The 22,765-nt window shown below is 41.7% G+C and overlaps 2 protein-coding genes across 7 annotated transcripts in view; both read left to right on the forward strand.

The window, feature by feature from the left end:
- Window positions 1-24: 24 nt before the first annotated feature.
- On the forward strand, window positions 25-12,862 carry sclt1 (sodium channel and clathrin linker 1). Of its 5 annotated transcripts, XM_058066365.2 has the most exons (22): window positions 25-84; window positions 432-482; window positions 704-771; window positions 896-948; window positions 1,062-1,134; window positions 1,429-1,484; window positions 1,694-1,829; window positions 2,756-2,878; window positions 3,394-3,459; window positions 3,838-3,908; window positions 4,465-4,555; window positions 5,922-6,013; window positions 6,150-6,327; window positions 6,454-6,552; window positions 9,134-9,205; window positions 9,288-9,362; window positions 9,448-9,590; window positions 9,675-9,867; window positions 10,358-10,554; window positions 10,732-10,810; window positions 12,165-12,260; window positions 12,434-12,861. In XM_058066365.2, exons 2-22 carry the CDS (start codon window positions 449-451, stop codon window positions 12,491-12,493), a joined length of 2,055 nt encoding a protein of 684 aa, XP_057922348.2. In that variant the 5' UTR covers window positions 25-84; window positions 432-448; the 3' UTR covers window positions 12,494-12,861. The 5 variants fall into 5 exon arrangements, 3 of the variants coding, with proteins under 3 accessions (XP_057922348.2, XP_078649534.1, XP_078649533.1); XR_009128980.2 differs by lacking the exon at window positions 25-84 and having other exon boundaries at window positions 126-482; window positions 10,358-10,507; window positions 12,434-12,485; XM_078793407.1 differs by lacking the exon at window positions 25-84 and having other exon boundaries at window positions 127-482.
- A 524-nt stretch (window positions 12,863-13,386) lies between these two features.
- Window positions 13,387-22,765, forward strand: part of dnah6 (dynein, axonemal, heavy chain 6) — a 47,257-nt gene continuing 37,878 nt past the window's right edge. Inside the window, exons 1-17 of one of the 2 annotated variants that reach the window (XM_078793409.1) lie at window positions 13,387-14,258; window positions 15,372-15,436; window positions 15,522-15,701; window positions 15,810-16,169; window positions 16,661-16,795; window positions 17,179-17,257; window positions 17,336-17,408; window positions 17,487-17,673; window positions 18,631-18,732; window positions 18,815-18,938; window positions 19,001-19,068; window positions 19,127-19,247; window positions 19,971-20,122; window positions 20,214-20,366; window positions 20,456-20,704; window positions 20,822-20,950; window positions 22,628-22,741. In XM_078793409.1, coding sequence (XP_078649535.1) covers window positions 14,204-14,258; window positions 15,372-15,436; window positions 15,522-15,701; window positions 15,810-16,169; window positions 16,661-16,795; window positions 17,179-17,257; window positions 17,336-17,408; window positions 17,487-17,673; window positions 18,631-18,732; window positions 18,815-18,938; window positions 19,001-19,068; window positions 19,127-19,247; window positions 19,971-20,122; window positions 20,214-20,366; window positions 20,456-20,704; window positions 20,822-20,950; window positions 22,628-22,741 — 2,346 coding nt within the window. In that variant the 5' untranslated portion in view covers window positions 13,387-14,203. Of the gene's footprint in view, window positions 14,259-15,371; window positions 15,437-15,521; window positions 15,702-15,809; window positions 16,170-16,660; window positions 16,796-17,178; window positions 17,258-17,335; window positions 17,409-17,486; window positions 17,674-18,630; window positions 18,733-18,814; window positions 18,939-19,000; window positions 19,069-19,126; window positions 19,248-19,970; window positions 20,123-20,211; window positions 20,367-20,455; window positions 20,705-20,821; window positions 20,951-22,627; window positions 22,742-22,765 lie in introns of those variants that run through there. The other variant, XM_058066351.2, reaches the window with a different exon arrangement.

Consider the following 22,765-nt stretch of genomic DNA (forward strand, 5'->3'; position numbering starts at 1 on the left):
GTACACACCGGAACAATAACGCGATGCACGGCTTTGCTGCCATTGGCTGATGCTTGTCACCCAAACGGGCGGCGGCGCTACAAGGTCAATTTAACTGGCTCTGTCTTTTAATAAATGATTAATTAAAAACCAGCGCCAAGCGCAAAATGTACTGTATATTTGCGCCATCAATCGTAGGAATTCTTGATATTTTAAGAGCTGGTATCAGTTCACTTGCCTCCATAGTGTGTGTTTCAAAGTGCCTGGTAGCCCGCTAGCTTGAGCATAGTCGAGCTAGAGCAATTGCCTATTTATACCGTGACGGAAATTAAGAACACTGTTTTGTTTAATTGTGGTTGTAATCGTAGTAATGCGAAGTTGAATGTAATCTTGCGAATGTCCTTGGCCAGTTTCAAGTCTTTGGCTAAAACATTGTTTACTTCGGTCTGCAGTACGGTGCGCCTGCAACATGGAAACAGACGTGGAGTTTCTACGTGATCAAGGTTTGGTTGTTTCTTTCTTTCGGCTTTTATGTATGAAATAACACAGTACTGGTAGTAAAAATGTTAATACATCATTAATGCAACCGTACAAGCTTCAGTAAGATGAAACTCCACACACACAACGTTTACGCGTGGAGCCACTTCATCGCGTAGACGTGCACGTCGAAAACCTGAAACCTGAAAAAGCATTCATGCAAGTAAATGCTTGCTGGTTATCTCAGTCCGCAGGCTAAATTCTGCTCTCAGCCAGTATCAGCGTGGGGATCATGTGCAAATCAAACCAGCTCAGGTACAAAGGAATAATCCCTTCGCCTGTTTTTGTTTTAGTACAGAAACAATAGTTTTTAATGAGTACATATTTAATTTGAAGCTGACCCACCCATGTTGAAATGTGCTTGCTTCGTGTCTGTCAGGTTGACGGGGAAAATGAGACGGAGTTCCCTTCTCCATGGCTTTCAGATAAGAGGTCTGACATTCACTTGTAATTTTGTCCGGTTTGTAGTTGCTTAGATCACACGTTTGTATGCTATATTTTGAAATGAACAATATAATTTTCAAGATGATGTCTCAATGTTGCAGTATCATGGCTCCACTGATAGCTCAGTATGATCGGCACATTGATGACATGTCTGTGCAGCTACGTAAGTACCAGGTGAGAAGATGCTGGTATCGCAAACTCAGGTTGGGCTAGAAATTAATTAGCTATTCAAGTACACATTTGTTTCAGAGAAGTTTAAAGGTGCATAAGATGTTTATTTTATTATTTTTGTATACTGTAAATGGAAAGACTAAATAAGATGACATTTTAGTTAAATGTGTATGGTTACTATTAAATGATACTGTTTCTGAAGGATGAGTTGCAATTTTCTCTTCCCGTCCACCCCCCACCCCTTCTGATCTGTCACAGTCTTCCAGGTAAAGTCTCATTCTTCTGTGCTGCCTACAGGTGTCCATGACAGATGTCAAAGCCAGGTTGGAGAGCGTTGTCCAAGAAAATGAAAGGTAAATGTGGTCTGTTTATATCTTTGATAGGCCCTAGGTTCCCCCAGGAGTACACCAATTGTTATCGGGGGTTCATGAATAAAAATGGCACAAATGGTTGGGGGAGGGGGTTATCAGAGCATTGTTTTTAACATAGTAAAACACTTTGGGTTGTATTTTGTATCTTTATGAACAGGGCTTGATGAATAAACATTCAATGTCCCTGGCAGGCTACATGCAGAACTGAGGGAATCCGTGGAGAAGCAGCTTCAGTCACCCTTCAAGACCTCCGGAGTGGAGTTTGGCACAGTAGAGGATGAAGCGGTCATTAAAAACCTCCAAGAACAAGTCAAACTGTCCGAGCAGGTCTGCATGTTTTTCACATATGTAATTTCACTTGCAGCAGTTTCCTAATACAGTGGAGCCCTGATTTTTATCAATCCATTCCATAATGTATGACAAAAAACAAAAACAAAGCTATTTTGTTCGCAGAAATGTAAATTCAATCAATCTCTTCCAGACACAAAACAATTAGTGAGAATAATTATAGTTTTATAGTTAATTATAGTATAGTTATACAAATAAATGGTGAATGAAATGGATAAATGAACATTTAACATGACTTGGTGATGAGTCGAGGGAAGAGCAGTTGTTGAAACGCTGTACAGTATACATGCTTACTTGAACTTTATTGTAAACGTCAGGAGCAGGTAGAATCATCATTAGACACATCTATCTATTGGGTGTCTCCCTTAAACCATTCCCTCTCCAACCGTTTAACTAGGAACCTTTGCATTTCAATCCCATTGGAACAAACGCTATCTTTCTACTTTGCTTATTTCTTGAATTCAATGGTGTATTTCACCTTTTATCAAAGCTCTGACACTTAACTTTCTTCTACCCACCCACTACTCATTCTTCACAGAGTCTCCAAGGTGAGGACACATGGTTTAATACACAGAGACATGTTTATGGTAATCAAGGTTCCACTCTATAGATATACCTTTGGTAAGGTTTGGTCCGTCTTTCGTGTCAGCCAAGTGAAGAAGCATGCGGATTTAGGGTATAGTATGACAACAAAGTTACTCCAGTGCCCCAATGGGATCCAAAACTATTTTAAAGCCCCTGAATGAGCAGGATAGGACCGTGTTATTTTAACTGCTGTGACTTCTATCCTCATATCCGTTTCTTTCTTCCAACACATCAAGCTCAAGGGCGTATCTCCCACCTTCTGTGAACTACCAGTCAAATTTGATCACAACTTGAAATCTGACTTATCTGTAATTGAATAGGAGCGGATACAGGCAATGGAGTTGTGGCAGACAGCAGCGCTGGAGCTTGATCACCTTCAGGAGTTCCACCGGAAGACCCTGGCTGATGGACAGAATGCTGACGCTAAGGAACAGCAGCTCAAGGTAGCGCTCATTCAATGATGGGCAAATCCATGTGAAGTATTGAAATGTTGTGTATGAACAAAGCATCAGTAATTACTGAGGCATGGAGAATGATTAAAGATGATGTGTGTTTTTTTATGTAACTTGGTTAAGAATGTTCGAAATGAGCTAAAACTGTTACAATCCATCACTGTAAGGCAAGGGTCGCTAACACACACACCCAGGACAACTACTACTACTAGTGGAGGATAATAAGCAACTACTGTGTTGACTTTAACAACTACAGTAATCCTTCATTTATTGCGGTAGTTGGTTCCTGACCCGACTGCGACAGGTGAATTACGGCACAGTAGGGTTCCTTATTGACTAATCTAATGTCCTCATACTCACAGCATAGAAAACCAGTTTCTAAATATAATCTTTAGCTTTCCAGAGATGAAATAACCCCTGCAATTGCATGCCCAATTAAAGAAGCTCTTTAAGGTCACAAGTTTGAGACCCCTGCTAAATGGCGATGACAATTTCTCCCTCCACAGGATCAGATCGTGCAGAGCCACCGGCACTCAAACAAACTCCAAGTGGCTAATCAAGAACTACAGTTGGTATGTCATGGTCCCACTAAACAATGTTAACCAATGAACCAAAAGTATGCATTGGAATCATATACTATACATTTTGAGTTCTATAAGTTTACATTGCACGTTCCTTTATTACTCAAACCGCATCTCTATCAATCAAACAATACAGAAACTTCACAACGCAACATTCGGTGTGCGCAGAGAGGGTAACGCTACCTTCATCTAATGCATTATTAATGACAGGAGAAGGCAAGGGCTTGAACCTTTACAATCTACTGTGTGACAACAGTTCATGAAGCGGCATTATTGTCAAGCGATTGGAACGTCTTTGCCATAATTCAACAGTCATTCATTGGAACCATGCCACACAAATGGCAATCTTGTGTGTCCTGTCACACGCAGACCAACCAGCAACTTCTGAAGACCGTGACGGAGCAGAGTGCAGAGATGGAGGGGCTGCACAGCCAGCTCAGGTAAGCAAACAACTTGATGACTTTACAGTCATTTTTACCAAAAATGTTCCTCAGCAAAGTGTGTTCCATTCATCTATGCCAGGGGTGGGCAAATATTTTGACTCGTGGGCCACATTGAGTTAACAAAATTGCCCGGGGGGCCAGAACATATATTTAACACACACACACACACACTATTTTATGCTTATAATTTTCCTTGAATTATTTGTCTAATTTTATGTGTAAAAGTGTTATACTATCAGCTGTATGTTCTCATATCCCTTTTTTCAGGAGCACTTTAAACATCAGACCACATCAAACTATGTCATTTCATTTGACAGTTTTGTTTAGTTTTTTTTTTTTTTTTTTTAACTAAATAAGACATTCCACTTGCAAGTCATGTGGCCAGTTTTTATGTTAAAAGTTGAAATACTTAGAAAGCAACTGGCGGGCCGGATTCAAACACTTGGTGGGCCGCATGTGGCCCCCGGGCCGCAGTTTGCCCACCCCTGATCTATGCACACTGTCGGCTGATTGAGACCATTGACGTAAACGTTCTTTGGATGTTCTGTTGCAGAGCAAGCAAAGCCGATGTGAGAACAGCCACAGGCAGAGTCGAAGAGTTGGCCAAACAGCTCCAACTTGTTCAGCACCAGATAAAGAGACAGGTAAACAAAGGCATTCTGGACTCCTCTTCATTTGCTAGTGAGTAGTAGTTGCTGAAACTGCTGTTTCTTCTTGATATTACTGACATATGATTGGATGTAATTAGTCTTACAGCTCAGTACACCTTTACCATATTTAGCATATTTAGTACGTATTTAGTACGTATTTCTGATTGATTTGTATCGTATACAAATTTGTTTACAATACTTGTAGAATAAACCCAGAATATTATGAGGAAAAATAATGTCTTTTTTGAAATATTGAAGTAAGTAAATTTTTATTTAATGAGAAAGAAAACGAAATAAAGTTATCATTTTGGGAAAATTTGGTTGGGGAAAATAATAACATTGGGAATAAAGTCCCTCGAGGTGAAGACAGAGCTGAGCCACCCTCACTGATTGTCATGAACTTGGGGTTGTGACCGAAAGAACGAGATGGCTGATCACTGATGGTTGACGCGGCTGAAATGAGTTTCCTTCGTTGGGTGGCTGGCCTCACTCCAAGGGTGGGGAGCTCAGACTAGAGCCGCTGTGTCACATCCATAGGAGCCAGTTGAGGTGGCTCAGCCGTCGAGTCTGGATGCCTCCCTGGTGAGGTGTTCCAGGCATGCCGAGCCGAGAGAAGACCCCGGGGCAGACCGAGGACACGCCGGAGGCATTGGTGTCCTCCCGTGGAACTGGAAGAGGTGGCCGGAGACCAGGAAGTCTGGGCTTCCCTACTGAGAATGTTCCCCTGCGACCTGGACCCGGAGAAGAAGAAAATGAACAGAGGGGAAAAAAGAGCAAAGATCAAAGTTCATCCTAATAATATGCTTTCCCCCTTTCCAGAGCAAAGCCGAGGTGTAGATTTGATTGACCCTTGCAGCCTTTTGTTTTTCAGTATGTGGCCCTTGGTAGATAAAAGTTTGGACACCCCTGATTCAGATGAAGTGGTATGAAGAAATGATGAAGCTATAGTTTTCTGCCTTTTTACATTTTCATGAGCATGTTTCATGAGTCCCACCCATATTTAACTTTGGTTTTAGTATAATTTATTTTAGTATAAACTAGCTTGTTCCACTAGAGTAGAGAGATGTTCAGCAGTCTTTTTTATCATGTACTATCTTTGAACCTTTTCTGAAATCCACTTTTGAGCATTTTCTCTCTTATTGACATGAGGCCTTGTTGCCCCCCCCTGCTTTTTAAAGCTGTGATGACTAGACTGTCTTGTGGAAATGAGCGCATGGCACAACAGCCCGTCATCACGTCAGTGGGGCCTGCGCTCTGACATTGGTCAGTTTGGCCCTTTTCTGGTTTTCCAGAAGCATGACCTATTCATTAAACATGTTAGAGTACATGGAAAATAATGACTGTGCATACATGTATCTAGGAGGAAGATGTGGCTGAGGCTCAGAGCCGAGAGGAAGCAGCAGAGAGACGAATCCAACAGCTTCAGTCAACCATCAGACTGCAAGAAGCAAAGTGCGTTAATGAAGACCCCGCAGTCTGTCTGAAATAGATCATAGGTCTCGTTTAATCATTGGGAATGTGCATGTATGCATTCTTTAGGGAGGTCATTTATGCACTTCAACATGGCTTTATTTTTCCATCCTCTCAGACTCAAAACAACATCTCAGGAAGCAGTGGATGTTCGAGGAGAGCAAACTGTGTTGGAGAAAACAGCAGGCGCCCTGAAAGTCCGATGCACTACCTTGGAACAGGAGAAATACGAAGCTTTTGATAAAGTCCGAGAGAGTGTGCAAGTGGCTGAGGAGGCGGTACTGCAGAAGAATGAGGTCATTATGTGTGTGTTTGGGTTTTTTATTTACAGCCACCAAAAGTGTGATTTTTGCAGGTATTTGCTGTGAACAAGGTGTATTTGTGAATGGTGTTACATCAATGATGATTCTTGTTTCCTTCAGGCACTGTTGAGAGAGAAGCAAATAATCGAGGAGCTTGAACAGACAAAGAAAGTAATCCTACAGTTAATCCAGGATGCTGCAGTCCGCACCAGGAAAGAGGTAGGACATTTTTAGTTGCTTCTACTTTGTACTTCTTTCTGCATATATATATATATATATATATATATATATATATATATATATATATATATATATACAGTGAAGAAAATAAGTATTTGAACACCCTGCTATTTTGCTATTTCTCCCACTTAGAAATCATGGAGGGGTCTGAAATTTTCATCGTAGGTGCATGTCCACTGTGAGAGAGATAAACTAAAAAGAAAAATCCAGAAATCACAATGCATGATTTTTTAACAATTTATTTGTGTGATACAGCTGCAAATAAGTATTTGAACACCTGTGTATCATCTAGAATTCTGACCCTGAAAGACCTGTTAGTCTGCCCATTAGAAGTCCACCTGCACTCCATGTATCATCCTGAATCAGATGCACCTGTTTGAGGTCGTTAGCTGCATAAAGACACCTGTCCACCCCATACAATCAGTAAGACTTTAACTTGTAACATGGCGAAGACCAAAGAGCTGTCCAAAGACACCAGAGACAAAATTGTACACCTCCACAAGGCTGGAAAGGGCTACGGAGCAATTACCAAGCAGCTTGGTGAAAAAAGGTCCACTGTTGGAGCTATCATTAGAAAATGGAAGAAGCTAAACATGACGGTCAATCTCAATCGGAGTGGAGCCCCATGCAAGATATCACCTCGTGGGGTCTCAATGATTCTAAGAAAGGTGAGGAATCAGCCCAGAACTACACGACAGGACTTGGTCAATGACCTGAAAAGAGCTGGGACCACCGTTTCCAAGGTTACTGTAGGTAATACACTAAGACGTCATGATGTGAAATCATGCATGGCACGAAAGGTTCCCCTGCTTAAACCAGCACATGTCAAGGCCCGTCTTAAGTTTGCATATGACCATTTGGATGATACAGAGGAGTCATGGGAGAAAGTTTTATGGTCAGATGAGACCAAAATAGAACTTTTTGGTCATAATTCCAATAAGCGTGTTTGGAGGAAGAAGAATGAAGAGTACAATCCGAAGAACACCATCCCTACTGTGAAGCATGGGGGTGGTAGCATCATGCTTTGGGGGTGTTTTTCTGCACATGGGACAGGACGAGTGCACTGCATTAAAGAGAGGATGACTGGGGCCGTGTATTGTGAGATTTTGGGGAACAACCTCCTTCCCTCTGTCAGAGCATTGAAGATGGGTCGTGGCTGGGTCTTCCAACACGACAACGACCCGAAGCACACAGCCAGGAAAACCAAGGAGTGGCTCCGTAAGAAGCATATCAAGGTTCTAGCATGGCCCAGCCAGTCTCCAGACCTGAACCCAATCGAAAATCTTTGGAGGGAGCTCAAACTCCGTGTTTCTCAGCGACAGCCCAGAAACCTGACTGATCTAGAGAAGATCTGTGTGGAGGAGTGGGCCAAGATCCCTCCTGCAGTGTGTGCAAACCTGGTGAAAAACTACAGGAAACGTTTGACCTCTGTAATAGCAAACAAAGGCTACTGTACCAAATATTAACATTCATTTTCTCAGGTGTTCAAATACTTATTAGCAGCTGTATCACACAAATAAATTGTTAAAAAATCATGCATTGTGATTTCTGGATTTTTCTTTTTAGTTTATCTCTCTCACAGTGGACATGCACCTACGATGAAAATTTCAGACCCCTCCATGATTTCTAAGTGGGAGAAATAGCAAAATAGCAGGGTGTTCAAATACTTATTTTCTTCACTGTATATATATATATATATATATATATATCATAAGTCTGGGCAATATGGGCCAAAACTCATATCCTGATACGTATATTTAGGTTGAATATCTATATATGATATATATCGCCATGTTTTTTCCACAAAGTGAGTTCAGACAAAACCAAGCTAAGTCGTGAATGGAACATTTCTACTGAGGTAGCAGTTCTAATAGTAGCAGGTAGGGCATTCCACAATGTTGGAGCCCGAATAGAAGGCTCTAGAGCCTGCATACTTTTTTCTGGTTCTCGGGATTGCCAAGAAAACGGCATGTTGTGAGCCTAGGTTTCTCGACGGAGCATAGGTGGACTACAATCAGACATGAGTCACAATTTGGACAACTTGTAGCTCGACTTCATCTCCAGACCTGCAACTCGACTGCAACTCATTGATGGCAAATGCAACTTGGCATCGATGACTCTGGACTTGATTTGGACTTTAGTCTGATGACTTGAAAATAGTTGGGATTTTCAGTGTGTAAAAAGTGAAAATATTCAACTGACGTGGTTGTCGTAACGCATCTATTAACATCCAGTTATGTTTAAGAACAAACATCGAGGATGTGGATTACATTTCTGGATTACATCCTAGACCCTAGATCCTGAATGCTTGTGCTCTGAATAAGTCTTGTCTGGTCTTATTTTGTTTAAAAACAAAAATTCAAAATGCCCTTGTTGCATTTGTCCAATAGATTATTATAGTACATTATAATAATTATTATTATTTCATGCTAAACAGTGCTCATGACCTATAAATCTGATTTCAAATGAATGACTTGTCAACTAGGATACTGTTTGAATATTTACCGTCTGCTTTTGGATTGTGGTGGTCAGTGCTGTGACAGAACTTGATGTTAAATAGGTGGATAATGCACGCAAGCAGTGCAACTCTGAACTCCGTGGAATGGCTGAGGAGTTGTCGTTATTGCAGCTGGTAGGAGTACACAGAAAATCAGTGAATTGCATTTGCATTTTAGTGACACCACCTTAACTGAGTTCTCCTTGCCTGTCTGCAGGAGTGTGCAGAAAAAGAGTCTCAGATTGAGAGGTCTAAGCGAGAGAGAAAATCTCTAGAGGAGGAACTATCGAAGGTATCTTTGCAGAAAAAGGAAGCCATCTTCGCAGCTCGTGCAGTTCATTATGCCGGTGGACTCTGTTTTCATGTGCTTCCTGTAGGCACTTAAGGAGAACCAGGCAGAACCAGAGCTTGGGAAAATGGATGCCCTTCACCAAAGGTGTCTCAATGCAGAGAGGATGAAGGAAGAAATGAGCATCTCTTTACAAAGTACCCAAAACAAACAAAAGAAGATGGAAATTGAGTAGGTGGTTTAATTCTCTGGATAACACCTCTCAATGGCTGCAGCTGATTCATCGATGGCATCACTCCATGTTTCTCTCTCCAGTTACAATGAGGAGTTGTCCCGCAGCCAGGAGGAAGTGCAGCGGCTTCAGGGTTGTTTGGCTGCGGCCCGAGAGGACTGGGTCAGAATCAGCGACGAGCGATTCCAGTTGGAACAGGAGAACTTGCAGATCCACAGGGAGATGGATGAGCTGCGCAAGGCCTCCTTGCTCGTTCGCAAGAAAGCCAAACAACAGGTAAAGTTAAAGGGGACTCATTTCTGGCCCTTTGTATTGAGTTTTGGACTCCTGTGGAGCAGCTACACTCGATAACCGGCATGGAAAGCTTTTTAGATCTTTCAGAATCTGCACCTCTTCCAGCTGTATTTCCTTGCATTTCCAAAACTTTTAATTTATTCCTCCCAGCACGCCCACTCCGCTGTGATTGGTCCAACCTCCACTGTACAGCTAGCGCGCCCATATAAGGAAGTCACCGGTTGGACGGAGCGGGTGACTTCTCACAAGGCTCACTGTAGTTCAGAGCCATCCCAAATTTCTTTCACTTCCAAATGCCCAATCTGTATGATCTGAAGCTTTGGCATCATTTAACACCATAATAAAACATTCCAACAACAGTTTAGGACAGAAAAGTGCCCTTTAAGGAAGATTGGAGTAGGACTTGGGTCGTGAATGTGACCATGTGGAGATCCACTGCATCCAGCCAACCTAATGGTCTGCCTTTGTCCAGGTATCGCAAATGGAGCAAGAGTGCAGCCTAAAGGAGAAGACACTGAAAGCACAGATGAGAGACCTGGAGGAGAGCAGTCGTAACTCGAACGCTGACCTGATGCGCCTTCTCACAGCACAGCAGAAGAGCATTCAGCGCTGGAAAGAGGAGGCAAAGAACATGGCCGAGGCCTTTGAAAATAAAATCAAAGATCTGAAGTAAGGACCAATGAAGTGACGAGTGAACTGATACAGGAATATTGGAAGGATCTGTGGTATCGTTACTGCCTTGCCCATTGCATGCACGAGGGACGTCCCTCAGTCACAGATGTACGACAGGGAGATGTGTTGCCTTGAGTTTTGGGAGGCGTATTGACAATTTCTCTTGTCTTTCAGGGCAGAGCTGAGTCAGCAAAAACAGCGTTCTCACGACTTAGAGCTGCAGCTGGCAAATAAGCAGGATACAGTTGCTGAGGTGTGTGTGCGACACGCAGTCAAAACTTCCCTTTGTAGTCAATGGCACCACACTGGCTATCATCTATGTGTTGTACATGTTTCACTGTAAACCTCAGCTTTATGAAGAATGAAGGGGTCAAAACTGAATGGAACTGTTTTTTAATGCAAGGGTCTTATAATGTCTTATAATGTAAGGATGTACTGTATGTCTGATATGCACACATGAACATGCTCGCTTTGAACTGTCAGGTAGGTAATCATTTAACAAGACATTTTACAAGCTATCCATTCATTTTCTATAACGATTTTTATCGTTATAGAATAACAATTAGAATCGTGCGAATAAGCAGGAGCATACCCCAGCTGACTTTGGATGCACAGGACAAATATACAAAGATGCACACTCATGCTCATAATTAGTTCCGTTAGTACGATACCCGGTTATTATGATAATCCGGTTACTACGATGCCCTTTTCATCTCCCGCCAGCCAATTTGGTCTGCTTATATCGATACAAAAGCAGCTTAAATCAATCTTTGCTTAAGGATTTCAATACCAAAAAAGAACACGGCGAACGGCTGCTTCCAGTCAACTTTATTTTTCACACTTCCACCACCAGAGCGTAACACACACCGATTCCCGCACTTCCTGGTTCACAGGTCATGCTCAACCCGCCCCACATAACCAGGAAGCAAAGATTGATTTAAGCTGCTCGACATTGTTCTATACTATAGAACAATGTCGAGTGCATTATTGCCCACTTTTAATGCAGTTCGGCGCAGGATTGGATATATGGATAGTCCGGTTATATCGGTATTTTTTCCGACTCCCGAGAATATCGATATAACGAGACTTTACTGTAGTTTTGGCAGGAAGCAGAAATCAAAGGAAATATACCTGGAATAGGTGCAAATTCTGGAAGATCTAACCATTTTTCTGTGCTGGTTATTGTGTGTAGCTGCTCTATAGGAGACCACAACTCGATGCAAAGGGTCGAAAAATTAGCATAATAGGTGATAATGTTTTCTATGTTCCCACTGAATTTTCACAACATTTGACATTCCAGTTGCCATGAAAAGTCCAGCTTTTAGTGTTTGGAGTTTATGGCGCCATGTTTGTTTAAATGCCAGCAACGTACTTTATGAACAAGCCTGTCTAGTTAAACTGAATGCTTTACATGATTTGGGTGATGTTTGGAGGCCACATGCAAAGCTTTGGCGGGGCGCACTACGCCCATGGGCCGCCTTTTGCAGACCATTGAACTATGGTGTATGTGTTGCGTGAACTAAGGAGGAGGCCAAACAACCAGTACCCTGGATGAATGCGAATATTCATAGACATATGCAGATGCAATGTGTATTGTGTGTGTGCAGTATGAGAGACAGCTAGCAGAGTACCAAGAGAAGGTTCATCGCCTCCAAAGACAACTTACCCATGTTGAGCAACGTGCATCTATGGCTTCACAACAGGTACGATACACTGACAGTGTCACCATAGCCTCAGGGTAGGCTGCTAATGAGTGAAGCGAAGACTAAAGTTCTTGTTTGGGTTTCATTTGCCATCAAGTCCCCTTGTGGGACTAATAAAGGCATATCTTATCTTAATCATAACGTTATTTTCTGTTTTGCTTTTATTTCCACAGATGACAGTTATGGCATCGAAGCAAAGAAAAGCAGCTGTTAGTGACCCAAAGACTGGTTGATGTAGGATTATCTTTTGCATCAAATATGATTTTGTTTTCACTAGTCAGTGAAACTAGTCACTGTTTCATTTAATGGCAACAGGCAAGTTATGATGATTAGATTATAATGTGTATGTGTAAGTAGTAGCATTTCCACACAAGGTTTTATATACAATATCTATGGTATATACATATATGGGTATCCAGGTGTGACACAAAGTGCACAAATTATGTAATATATATTTATTCACTTGTATATTTGTTTAATACGCTCGCAAATTCAAATGCAAACGTTTTATACAATGATAACGTAGTAATATTAAAACTTAAATGAAAGTTATTTTTGATATGTGTGTCTGGTGTTAATTGCTTCTGGCTACGATGGCCATTTTTGTGGATGAAACTTCATTAAATTAGTGCAGAATCCACACATGTATGATGTCGTAAATAATTTTAAAAACATCACTGTCTTATACATGTTTTAAAAAAACTGCATCGTGTTGGTATTATGTATATATGGCATGTTGCAACATGTTACAGCCAGCTTATATTACATTCTGAATATGCAAGTCTGTTTGTCTGCACTGCCAGCTGGGAAAGCGTTGCGTTGCTAGGAAACGGTAAACCTCAGCTACCAGCAGCCGCAATCTATTTCTCTGACGCAATTATCGTACGTCAATTTTTAATTTATTCTGCAATCTTCAGTCAGATCCATTCATTGGGTCTGATTGTCGTAACTGTTCCTATTTTAGCTGGCACATTGATGGCAGCTTGTCTTGTAGGAGCCTTTTTTGTGCAATAGGTGAGTTTTAGCGACCGGAGTGTTTGTGTATAGTTCTGTGCTGTAATTTGAAGTGGCCGATAGGCGGCAGTGTCGTTTACCTGCAAGTTTGGAAACAGTTTAAAAGGGAAGTTGGACACTCGTTGCCAGACGTAGGATAATTACGGTGTTTGTACGAAAATGTAACCTCCTGTACCGCATATGACCAATAATTATTTAAAAAAATATATTGGCTAGCCATATAGATTAGCCCTAAGATACATGGCTATTAGCTAACACGACCTCCTATATACTACATCCTGCATTGCATTTGATGTGCATTGTCACGTGCGTCTACACAACCAGGCGGGTGCGCTGTTGCTAGTGGCAAGTTTTGTTTTTTTAACATCGCTGATGGTTTTAAAGGTAAAACTGCCCTGTAAAATATACTATACACGGTATGTCATGGTGTTTTACTCTGGCCGATTCTCCAGATTAACATTGAATATGTTAATGTCGGAAATGTTGGCAAAGTATGACAATTTAAACTTTTGGTAGACTAATGTGCAACACTAGTGGAAGCCATTCAAAGCTGACTTGTACCGTACAGCCTAACGTCCGACAGTATTTGACGTAGGCCAATGTAGCATTTAACAAATTATAGTCCACGCTAGAATAAAAACATACCCGAAAGGCAGGGGCATAATAAAAGCTTAAATGAGCTTCGCACGTCAGTACCCCCAGCGTAACTTCCTCTCTGTGCGTGTAACATCCATAATGACGTCACCAATGTTCACTTTCCTGTTTGACGTTCATTCATTGACAACGTAATCGCAGTTTTCGTTTATGCTAATGAAGGCTACGCAATAATCATGAAAAGCCGAGGAAAAACTGCCCCTTTTCTGTTCTGTAGTCCACTGAAGGTTCTGTGAAGACTTAAAAAAATATATATTTATTTTTGTTGACCAACAATGGCCTCGACATCTACCTCATTTGGACAGGAGGACATGGAGGATGACCCCACAGGTAAGATACCTACAATTAAATGAGTTCACATACATCATTTGCATCTCAGGGAGGTGTTCATGTAATAATATGGTTAATTATGCTGCTGAATACACAATAACTGAAGAGCTGTCACAAGATATTGCATTTGCCATGGTGGTGGTCACAGCGTCACATGCAAGAGTGCTGCCAGAGGCACCGGGGGCTGTGGTAATGAATCCCAACATGTATTGTGACATTCTGAAATCAGAATTAGGCTGCATGGTAACTCTAAGGAGTTCCAGACACTCCTCCAAGATGATCCTTTACCTTTATGGTGAAGGTGAAGTCGACAGAGTGGACATATACAGTACGCCGCCTCCACACCCCTGGGGGGCGCCGTCACTGTCTGTAGCATCAGCCAGTGACATCTTCATCCTCTGGTCAATTCCATGGCCAAGAGGATTAAGGCAGTGATTGATAACAATGGCGCCCATTTTCAGTAAACAATAAATACATACAGTATATTGTACCAAGCTTCTGTCTGTACGTGACACACTTTAGTGAGATACTGAATGTATATTCACAGAGTGGCTAAACGTATTACAACTTTATTCACATAATATTTTTACTTTTATCCCCGACCTAAATGTCCAAAAAAATCTAACTTTATTTTATTTTCCATAATATTGCAACTTTTGGAAAAAAATTCTTTTTTTAATGCAACTAAAATGCTATTTATTATACTTATTGTATTCTCATAAAATTGTGTTTCTACAATAGTTTGTTTCTTTCTGTAATACTTGTAACTTTATTCTGGTAAAATGATTAATGTTTTTCATGTTTGATTCCAACAATTTCAAATTTATTGGAAATGTTCTTCTTATATTAATAATTTTGTTTGCTATAGTATTTTGACTTTAGGGTCATAATATTCTGGCTTTTTCAAAAACAATTTAATTTCTTTAATATTTAAATATGCCACAATAATATTACCTTCTTCTATAAAATTACCTTACCATCTTGTAAAATATTTAATTGAAAATGTAATTTCCTTTATTCTGTTATAATTGCTGTGGACAATTAATTGCTTTGGACACCCCTGACACACCGTGTCATTTTGCTGAAGGGAGTAAACCATACATCTTATTTCAGAGTCCACGTCCCCACGGCATGAGACTTCCCCTATGTTTCCTCCACTCCATTCTAAAGACACACAGGTGTGTAGTAATCGTTAATAATAATAATACATTGTTGTGTACGGAGAGTATAGTTTGCAGATGTCTGTTTCTTCCTGGGATTTAGGCTTTGTTGAAACGACGCGTTAAAAGGAAAATGCCGATAGAAGAGCATGTAAAATCCCAGAAAAACAAGTACTTTCCAGGTTGGCATTCTCCAGCGCCTTTAACCCAAGAAAAAGAGTCACCGCAAAGGCATGGCCCTCCATCTCCTGTTAAACTTCCTCCTCTACAATCCAGCACCAAGGTCAGTGACACTCACCACTGTAGTGCAGAGATGAGGATGCTAATTAAAAGTTGATGTGCCCTTTTGAACTACTTTGTCAAGGGTTTTTTCATCTTCCCTCCACTTTAGGCAGATCGCCGCTCCCTAAATGAAATGTCAACCTCATGTCCTGCTAAAAGACCCTTTTCCCTAAAGAAAGATGCCAACCTGGAAGCACCCTCTGAAGTGCGAATCTTCGAGCACAGCAAAGATGACTACACCATGGTCAGCATGGACGGCGTGTTGTCCACGTGTCAGGAAAACTACGACTTTGTAAGTCTGGAACGCTTCGAAGAGGAATACCAACTCCACCGCAAGCTGGTTCTCATCCCTTTTTTTGCCCGCTTCAAATTGTTCAAACCATTTTATACCTGGCATAAAAAAGTTTGCGCAAAGAAGATGCACGTGGCTCAAGAGGCCCTGAAGGAGAACTTGTTCATGATCAATCCGGTAGGTAAATTACCTGAGCATCTTGTCTGTCTGTACAGTGGCATAAAAAAGCGTTTGCCCTTTCCAACAGAACACAAAATGCCCTTTTTAAATAAATCCTTTTGTTATTAAGGGAGAAAAAGTGATTGCCTCTGAAACATAATAAGTGGTTGGGCCACCATTAGCAGCAACAACCGCAACCGAGCGTTTGTGATAACTTGCAATGAGTCTTTTCCAGCGCTGTGGAGGAATGTTGGCCCACTCATCTTTGCAGAATTGTTGTCAATCAGCCACATTGGAAGCATTAAAAAACATTCCAAGACCATCACAGTACCACCACCATATTTTACTGTTTGTAAGCAGCGTTACTTTTACGCCAGATGTAATCGGACGCGTGCCTTCCAAAATGTTCAATTTTGTTTAATCAGGCCACAGAGCATTGGAATCAAACTCTCAAGTGAATGTCTGGCAGTTTTGTATGAAATAAGGGACCTGTGCGTGTTTCCCTGCAGTCTCTAAGCTTTGCACTGACAGACATCAGGAAAATGTGTTACCACATCAGAACCACCGACCTGTGTCGCATTGACAAGAAATACACGTACACGCTGCAGGAATTCCAGACTGCTCAGGCCAAACAAGTCAGAGAGGTACATTAGTACAATCCAAGTATTGGTACACATCAGGGGTCTCCAACTCACCTTGCCAGGGGGCCCGGGGAGGTGGAGTCTGTGTCGCATCAACTCCTCCACAATAAAAGTACAACTGTTCTAACATGAAGGTTATTTTCAGAACAGAGCCTACCAGAGAAAAGCTACACGATCATGTTGATTGTCATTCGTAGTTGTGTTTACTTAGCTGTTACATGTTGTATTGTAATTAATGTGTTTGCCCCGTTTTGGCATTCACACCCCCGTTCACATCATATTTTAAGCAAACTAATGTGTCTTTGATGGGACCGAGTTTGAGACCCCTGTAGTATTTTGTAAGTTTTGCTATGCAATCGTTGACCTTGATTGTTTGCTTTTTTTAGGCACTGAATGACCTTCAGAAGTTCCATGACCTTTTGAAGGAAGTGACAATGAGTGCTTGCTGTAACTTCCTGTCAGAATGTGTGCATATTTTCATCATTGGGACACACTTGAAGTATAAATGTATAGATTCCATTTGAAGATGTTTGTGTGGCACAGATGGTGACAAACTGAGTGAAATCCAAGTCCTGTTGGGCATCAGCAAGGGGTTCTTCTGTAAGCGCCTCATCTGGTAGGTGGTTGTCCTTATTTGTGTCTGTGGCAGCCGTGAATCTTCCGCACAAACCTTCTCCTTCTTGCACACGCCCAGCTTTATCCGCCTTGTGGACTATCTGATGGTCAACACCTTGCACATGCTGTTTGTGAGCGCAGTGGAGAAGCTGCTGGCTGTGTTCAAAGAGCAGGTGGCTAAGATCCCCAGCCTCGAAGTCATTGAAACCTGGGGCCAGCACCAGGAGCCTGAAGCCAACCCTAGCGAGGAGAAGGTGGATCGTAAGGTAGGGAGTCGCTGTACCGCGAATGTTGGATTTTGTTTTTGTGATCGTTTTGGCCTAAAACGCCAGATTCTTTTGTACATGAGGTAGGACGAGAGATGATCATCACATGTCCACTTCTCTCCTCAGCGTACACACAAGGCAGGAATATTACATAACTGCATGTAGAAACGGAAATTTCAGGGGTGCAGAACCCAACTCAAATACGGTACATTTGGTCCTCAGTTTATTGCAGGGGGGTCTCAAGTTGAAATAAAAAAATAAATTTAAAAAAGCTAAAATTGCGGTAATAAAGTCAAAATATTAAGAGAAAGGTGTTAAATTGTAATCTAACAAGAAAAAGTTGATATTTTATGAGAATAACATCATAATAATATAAGCAAAAATAATGTAATATTTGGAGTTGAAAGTTGAAATATTAAAGACAAAAAGAATAACATAATATTTTGGGTAACAAACAAAACAACAAATAAAGTTAGTCCAGAAAAGTGAATTGTCAATGATAATTGTCAAAAATTGCCAAATTTAAAGTCAACATTATCCGGCATCGGTCGATGATTAATAGCGCAATTATCGACCAGCAAAATGTATCGCTATCGCAGAGGGACGCTTTTCCACGGTTGAAAAAATGAATCATGCAATAAAACCATGGCCTGGTCAACACGTATACAGCTGTATCTCATGTGTGTACTTATCTTCTGGATTTGCATTTGATCTGCTCGTGTGTGCTTTGTACTCTACTTTGGTATGCTCTTGTACTTTTGCTGCCGTGAACCTGGACGAATAGGACATATCTTACCTTACCATATGTGATACAACGTCAGGTCAAGCTGACCTCTTCTTTAGTGCAGTTGGAGTTCATTCTACAATCATAATTTCTGAGGATTGGTTGAATATGGAAGAACCCACACAATCCTGGATATGTGTTCCAAGGAGGTTCTCACATTTGTGACTTAACAGAATGCAGAGTCAGAAGCTTCCTACAGCCAGCCAATGCTGACAACTGAACTTGTGCTCGACACAAACGCACTGTCCTACAACCCTTCCGAGGAGACCTTTCAGGTTCAAATGATTGTTTCATCAATAAACCCACTGATGTGAAACACCCAAGCGGAAAACTTACGGAGTCTGTTCCCCAGAACAGGTAACAGTTGCAGAGATCACTGGGAAGTACCAGAAAGCCGTCATGTCCATTCAAACGCTAACAGCAGACCCGGAATTCATTTCCCTCTTAACACAGGACGATTTTGAGGTATCTGATTCCATGTGTGTTTTTATTAGTTAGGTTGTCGATTTAACATGTGTGTTCACCGAAAGGGTGAATATGGAGATGCTCCCAGTTTGGGCTCTGTCATTGAAAACGATGGCTACATCCATAGCATCGCCCAAAAAATTAAGGTAAGGAAGTACTTGGTAACACTCCAGACGACACTTACTGCATCTTTCCTCTCCCCAGGAATCACTCCAGTTGACTTTTGAAGCTGCCGAAGTGTGCTCACGCATGTTTGAGCGTTTTCAGCTGTTTTACAAGGAGAATGAAAGTCTGGATTTGGATGCGCTACAACAACAAGACCATGGTATTACCTGATTCATCCCTCTTTTATTATGAAAGACAACTTGAAGATACTGTTGGAAATACCAGGAGTAACAGATGTAGTAGGTATCGTTGTCCAGTGACAGGTCATCAAACCAATGGCTATTTCAAATGCTATGGCGTTGTTATGGTGACTGACGGTGAAATGTGGTGTGTTAGTATGCACCGGTATTATGTCAACCACCTGGAAGTCTTCAGTCAGTCGGAGAATGTTGTGCTTCTCAGGAAAACTGTCCTCTAGCGTAGAGGCCTCAGCCTCAGTCTCATGAAACGAATGAGCAAATGGGATGAATTATTCATTTTCTATCACACTAATCCTGACTAGGGTGGCGAGGAATGCTGGAGCTGACTTTGGGCAAGAGACAGTCAAATGCAAGGCACATAAAACAACCATTCACACTCACATTCTTACCGATGGACAACTTAGAGACGCCAATTCATCTAACGTGCATGTTTCTGGAATGTAATAAACCCATGCACAAGATTCCCAATGGATGAACCCCAATCTTCCAGATCTGCTAACGGTGCGTCCTCCATCCGATGGTGCCATCATGTAATTGGCATCGTTGGCTGTGACACCAAAACCAGAGTGTTTGTGTGTGAATGGGTAAAAGGGAGCTTTTAGCTTTGCGTCATAAAAATGTGCAACGTTTTATTGTGTTCACCCGAGAGTGAATGCAGGACACGTGGCTGCTTTGTTGAACAGATTTGGAGTTTTTTCAAACATCGCTGGACTTGTACAACAAAGAGCATGAGGAAGCGTTGGCTATCCAGGAAAAGAGACATCTGGGCCTGCTACTTGTGGACAAAACCCAGATGAAAGAGAAGCTCATATCTTCCCCAGTCCGTTGTCTAAAGGTCAGGATAACCACAAAAACATTTTCCAGCCAACTGTGGAATAAAGAAGCATTTATTGGCGTATCAAGAATACTCTGACACGCTGTTCTAGGTGATCAACGAGATATTGACAGAGCAGGCAAAGAGGAAACTGGTAGCTGTCATGTCTGAAGCGGGTGAAGCTCAATTTAAACTTGAACTCAGTCCCACCACAACAACGGAGTTAGCCAGCTATGTCACATTCCTTGATGAGATACCAGACAGGGTACGCTATGTACATCTAAGAAGAAAATACAACAACAATGTTCTCGTCCCATGTAATCTCCTGTCATCTTGCGTCCCCGTCCTGTTCAGATGAAAGTGCTGGAGAAGGAGCAGGACACAGTGTGTGAGATGTACAATCTCATCAACATATCCTCGCTTCCCATCACGGCGGATGATGTGGCCTTCGCCTCCATGGAGCCTTACATGAACTCTTTGCACCTCATCATCAATGATGCCATTTTTGACCGCTACAAAATGATGGACAAGTTTTCACAGGCCCTGCAGAAAGACATCAAAGACCTCAACCAAAAGGTCAAGAAAATCAAAGAAAAGTCTCAGGTAGGTCGTCAAAGGATCATTCATTTCAACAATGTTCATTTCAACAAATTAGGATTGGAATCCCTGCTGAATATATGCTGTGTTGTGTTTGCATTGGGATTATCTGCTCATGGATAGGATCCACAAATCTTAGACATCAATGCAGATTCTACCCAAGTACGTGTTCTGCTCGAGGAGCTCCAAATTTCCATTGATGAGCTGCAGGCCCAGGCCTCAGCGTACACATCCTACCAGAAACAGTTCAAGGTAATCACAAAGAAAACCACCATTAGCAGCTTACCTTATTGAATGCACCAGGCCAACAGTTCGAGTGGATATCCCACAATCAGCTTTTGTTATCCTGTACGTTTGGCCGGTTCTCCTGAAAGGGGCACCAGAGGCGGGGCGTCAGGGTGAAGCTGTAGCCACATGAAAACATACTGCAAACACATAATTTCAACCATTCTAGTTCTGGTTCCGATTCCTCGATTTGTTTCCGGTTTCTAACAATCCTCAATCCTGATGCTTCTGCACCATCAAAGGCCCCTGTGGTCGCAGGTCCCAGAGCAGAGGCGGAAAAAAGGTGGAATTGTAGGGTACCAGTATGGAAGGAGGAAGAAAATACTGAGACATACATGGGAAAATACCACCACAGAGGCAATATGTTTTAACAAGGATACAAAACACTTCAGCACAGGGGAAGGGCAAAAACACTCTGTGTGGTCACCAGGATTGCACCCATCAAGGCCCAGAGCAGGGGTGGGAAAACTATGGCCCAGGGGCCACATGCGGCCCAACAAGCTTTTGAATCCGGCCCGCCAGCTGCTATTTCAACTTTTAAGGTACAAACTGACAATATGACTTGCAAGTCGGATGTCTTATTTAGTAAGAAAAAAAAACAGTCAAATGAAATGACATATTTTGATGTGATCTGATGTTTAAAGTGCTCCTGAAAAAAAGGGGCATGAGAACATTCAGCTGATAGTAATAATAATAATAATAATAATAATAATACATTTTATTTGTATAGCGCTTTTCAAAATACTTAAAGACACTTTACAGAAGAATGGAGTTGAATAAAGCAAGTAAACAGAATAGAAGACCCACCAAAATACAACATTCATTGGTTAATACACAGATAAAACATGAGTAAAAGCGGGGCGGGGCACAGCAGTCAGATATAAAAGGTTAGACTTTAAAAACAGATTTAAAGAGGTGGATTTTTAGTTGTGTTTTGAAGGTGGGAAGGTCAGGGCAAGCACGGAGTGAATGGGGCAGAGAGTTCCAGAGGGTGGGGGCAGCGATGGAGAAGGCTATGTAGTTGTAGTTGTAATGTAATTGTAGTTTGTTGAGGGTTTTGGACGGTGTGCCGTAGAGAATACTGTTGCAGTAGTCGATTCTGGGTGTGATGAATGCATGGATCAGGGATTCAGCGGCAGGGAATGTAAGTGATGGACGGAGTCGGGCTATGTTCTTAAGATGGAAAAATGCAGTCCGGGTTAACTGTTTGATGTGGGGTTCAAACGAAAGGGTGGGGTCAAGGAGGATACTAAGGTTGCGGATGAGTGGGGATGGAGTGAGGGTGGCGCTGTCAAATTGAAGATAGAAGTTATGGGTGGGTGTTGTGATGTTTTTGGGACCGATGATGATAATATCTGTTTTGTCACTATTAAGTTTGAGAAAATTTTGTTCCATCCAAGTTTTGATGTATGGTATGATTGGAGCCAGGACAGAGCAGAATCAGTGATATTGACGCTGGTTTTGAGGCGGGACAGGAGTATAGAGTGGCTAATGGTGTATAACACTTTTACAGATCAAATTAGACAAATAATTCAAGGAAAATTATAAGCATAAAATAGTGTATAAGACCTCTAGGGTCTCAATGTGCTGCCACCATTCTGATTAACTTTAACAATTGTTTTGTGGATGGTGTGATGATTGTAGTTGGAGGTGACCAAATTTGATGACTTGGATGATCTCAAAGCAGAGTTTCGGCTGAAGAGGCTCCTGTGGGACTCTCAGGAAGAGTGGGACTCATTACAAGATAGATGGAAACAGGTGAGGCTTGAATGTGCTGCCCCC

The sequence above is a fragment of the Doryrhamphus excisus genome, linkage group LG9, assembly GCF_037039965.1.
Source record: "Doryrhamphus excisus strain RoL-2023G ecotype Guam linkage group LG9, RoL_Dexc_Guam_v1.1, whole genome shotgun sequence".
Lineage (NCBI taxonomy): Eukaryota > Metazoa > Chordata > Actinopteri > Syngnathiformes > Syngnathidae > Doryrhamphus > Doryrhamphus excisus.

Coding starts and splice junctions, on each gene's coding strand:
- sclt1 (XM_058066365.2), top strand. CDS start 449: ATGGAAACAGACGTGGAGTTTCTACGTGATCAAG. Junction 3,460..3,837: donor CTAATCAAGAACTACAGTTG/GTATGTCATGGT, acceptor TGTCACACGCAG/ACCAACCAGCAACTTCTGAA. Junction 9,591..9,674: donor CAAAAGAAGATGGAAATTGA/GTAGGTGGTTTA, acceptor TTCTCTCTCCAG/TTACAATGAGGAGTTGTCCC.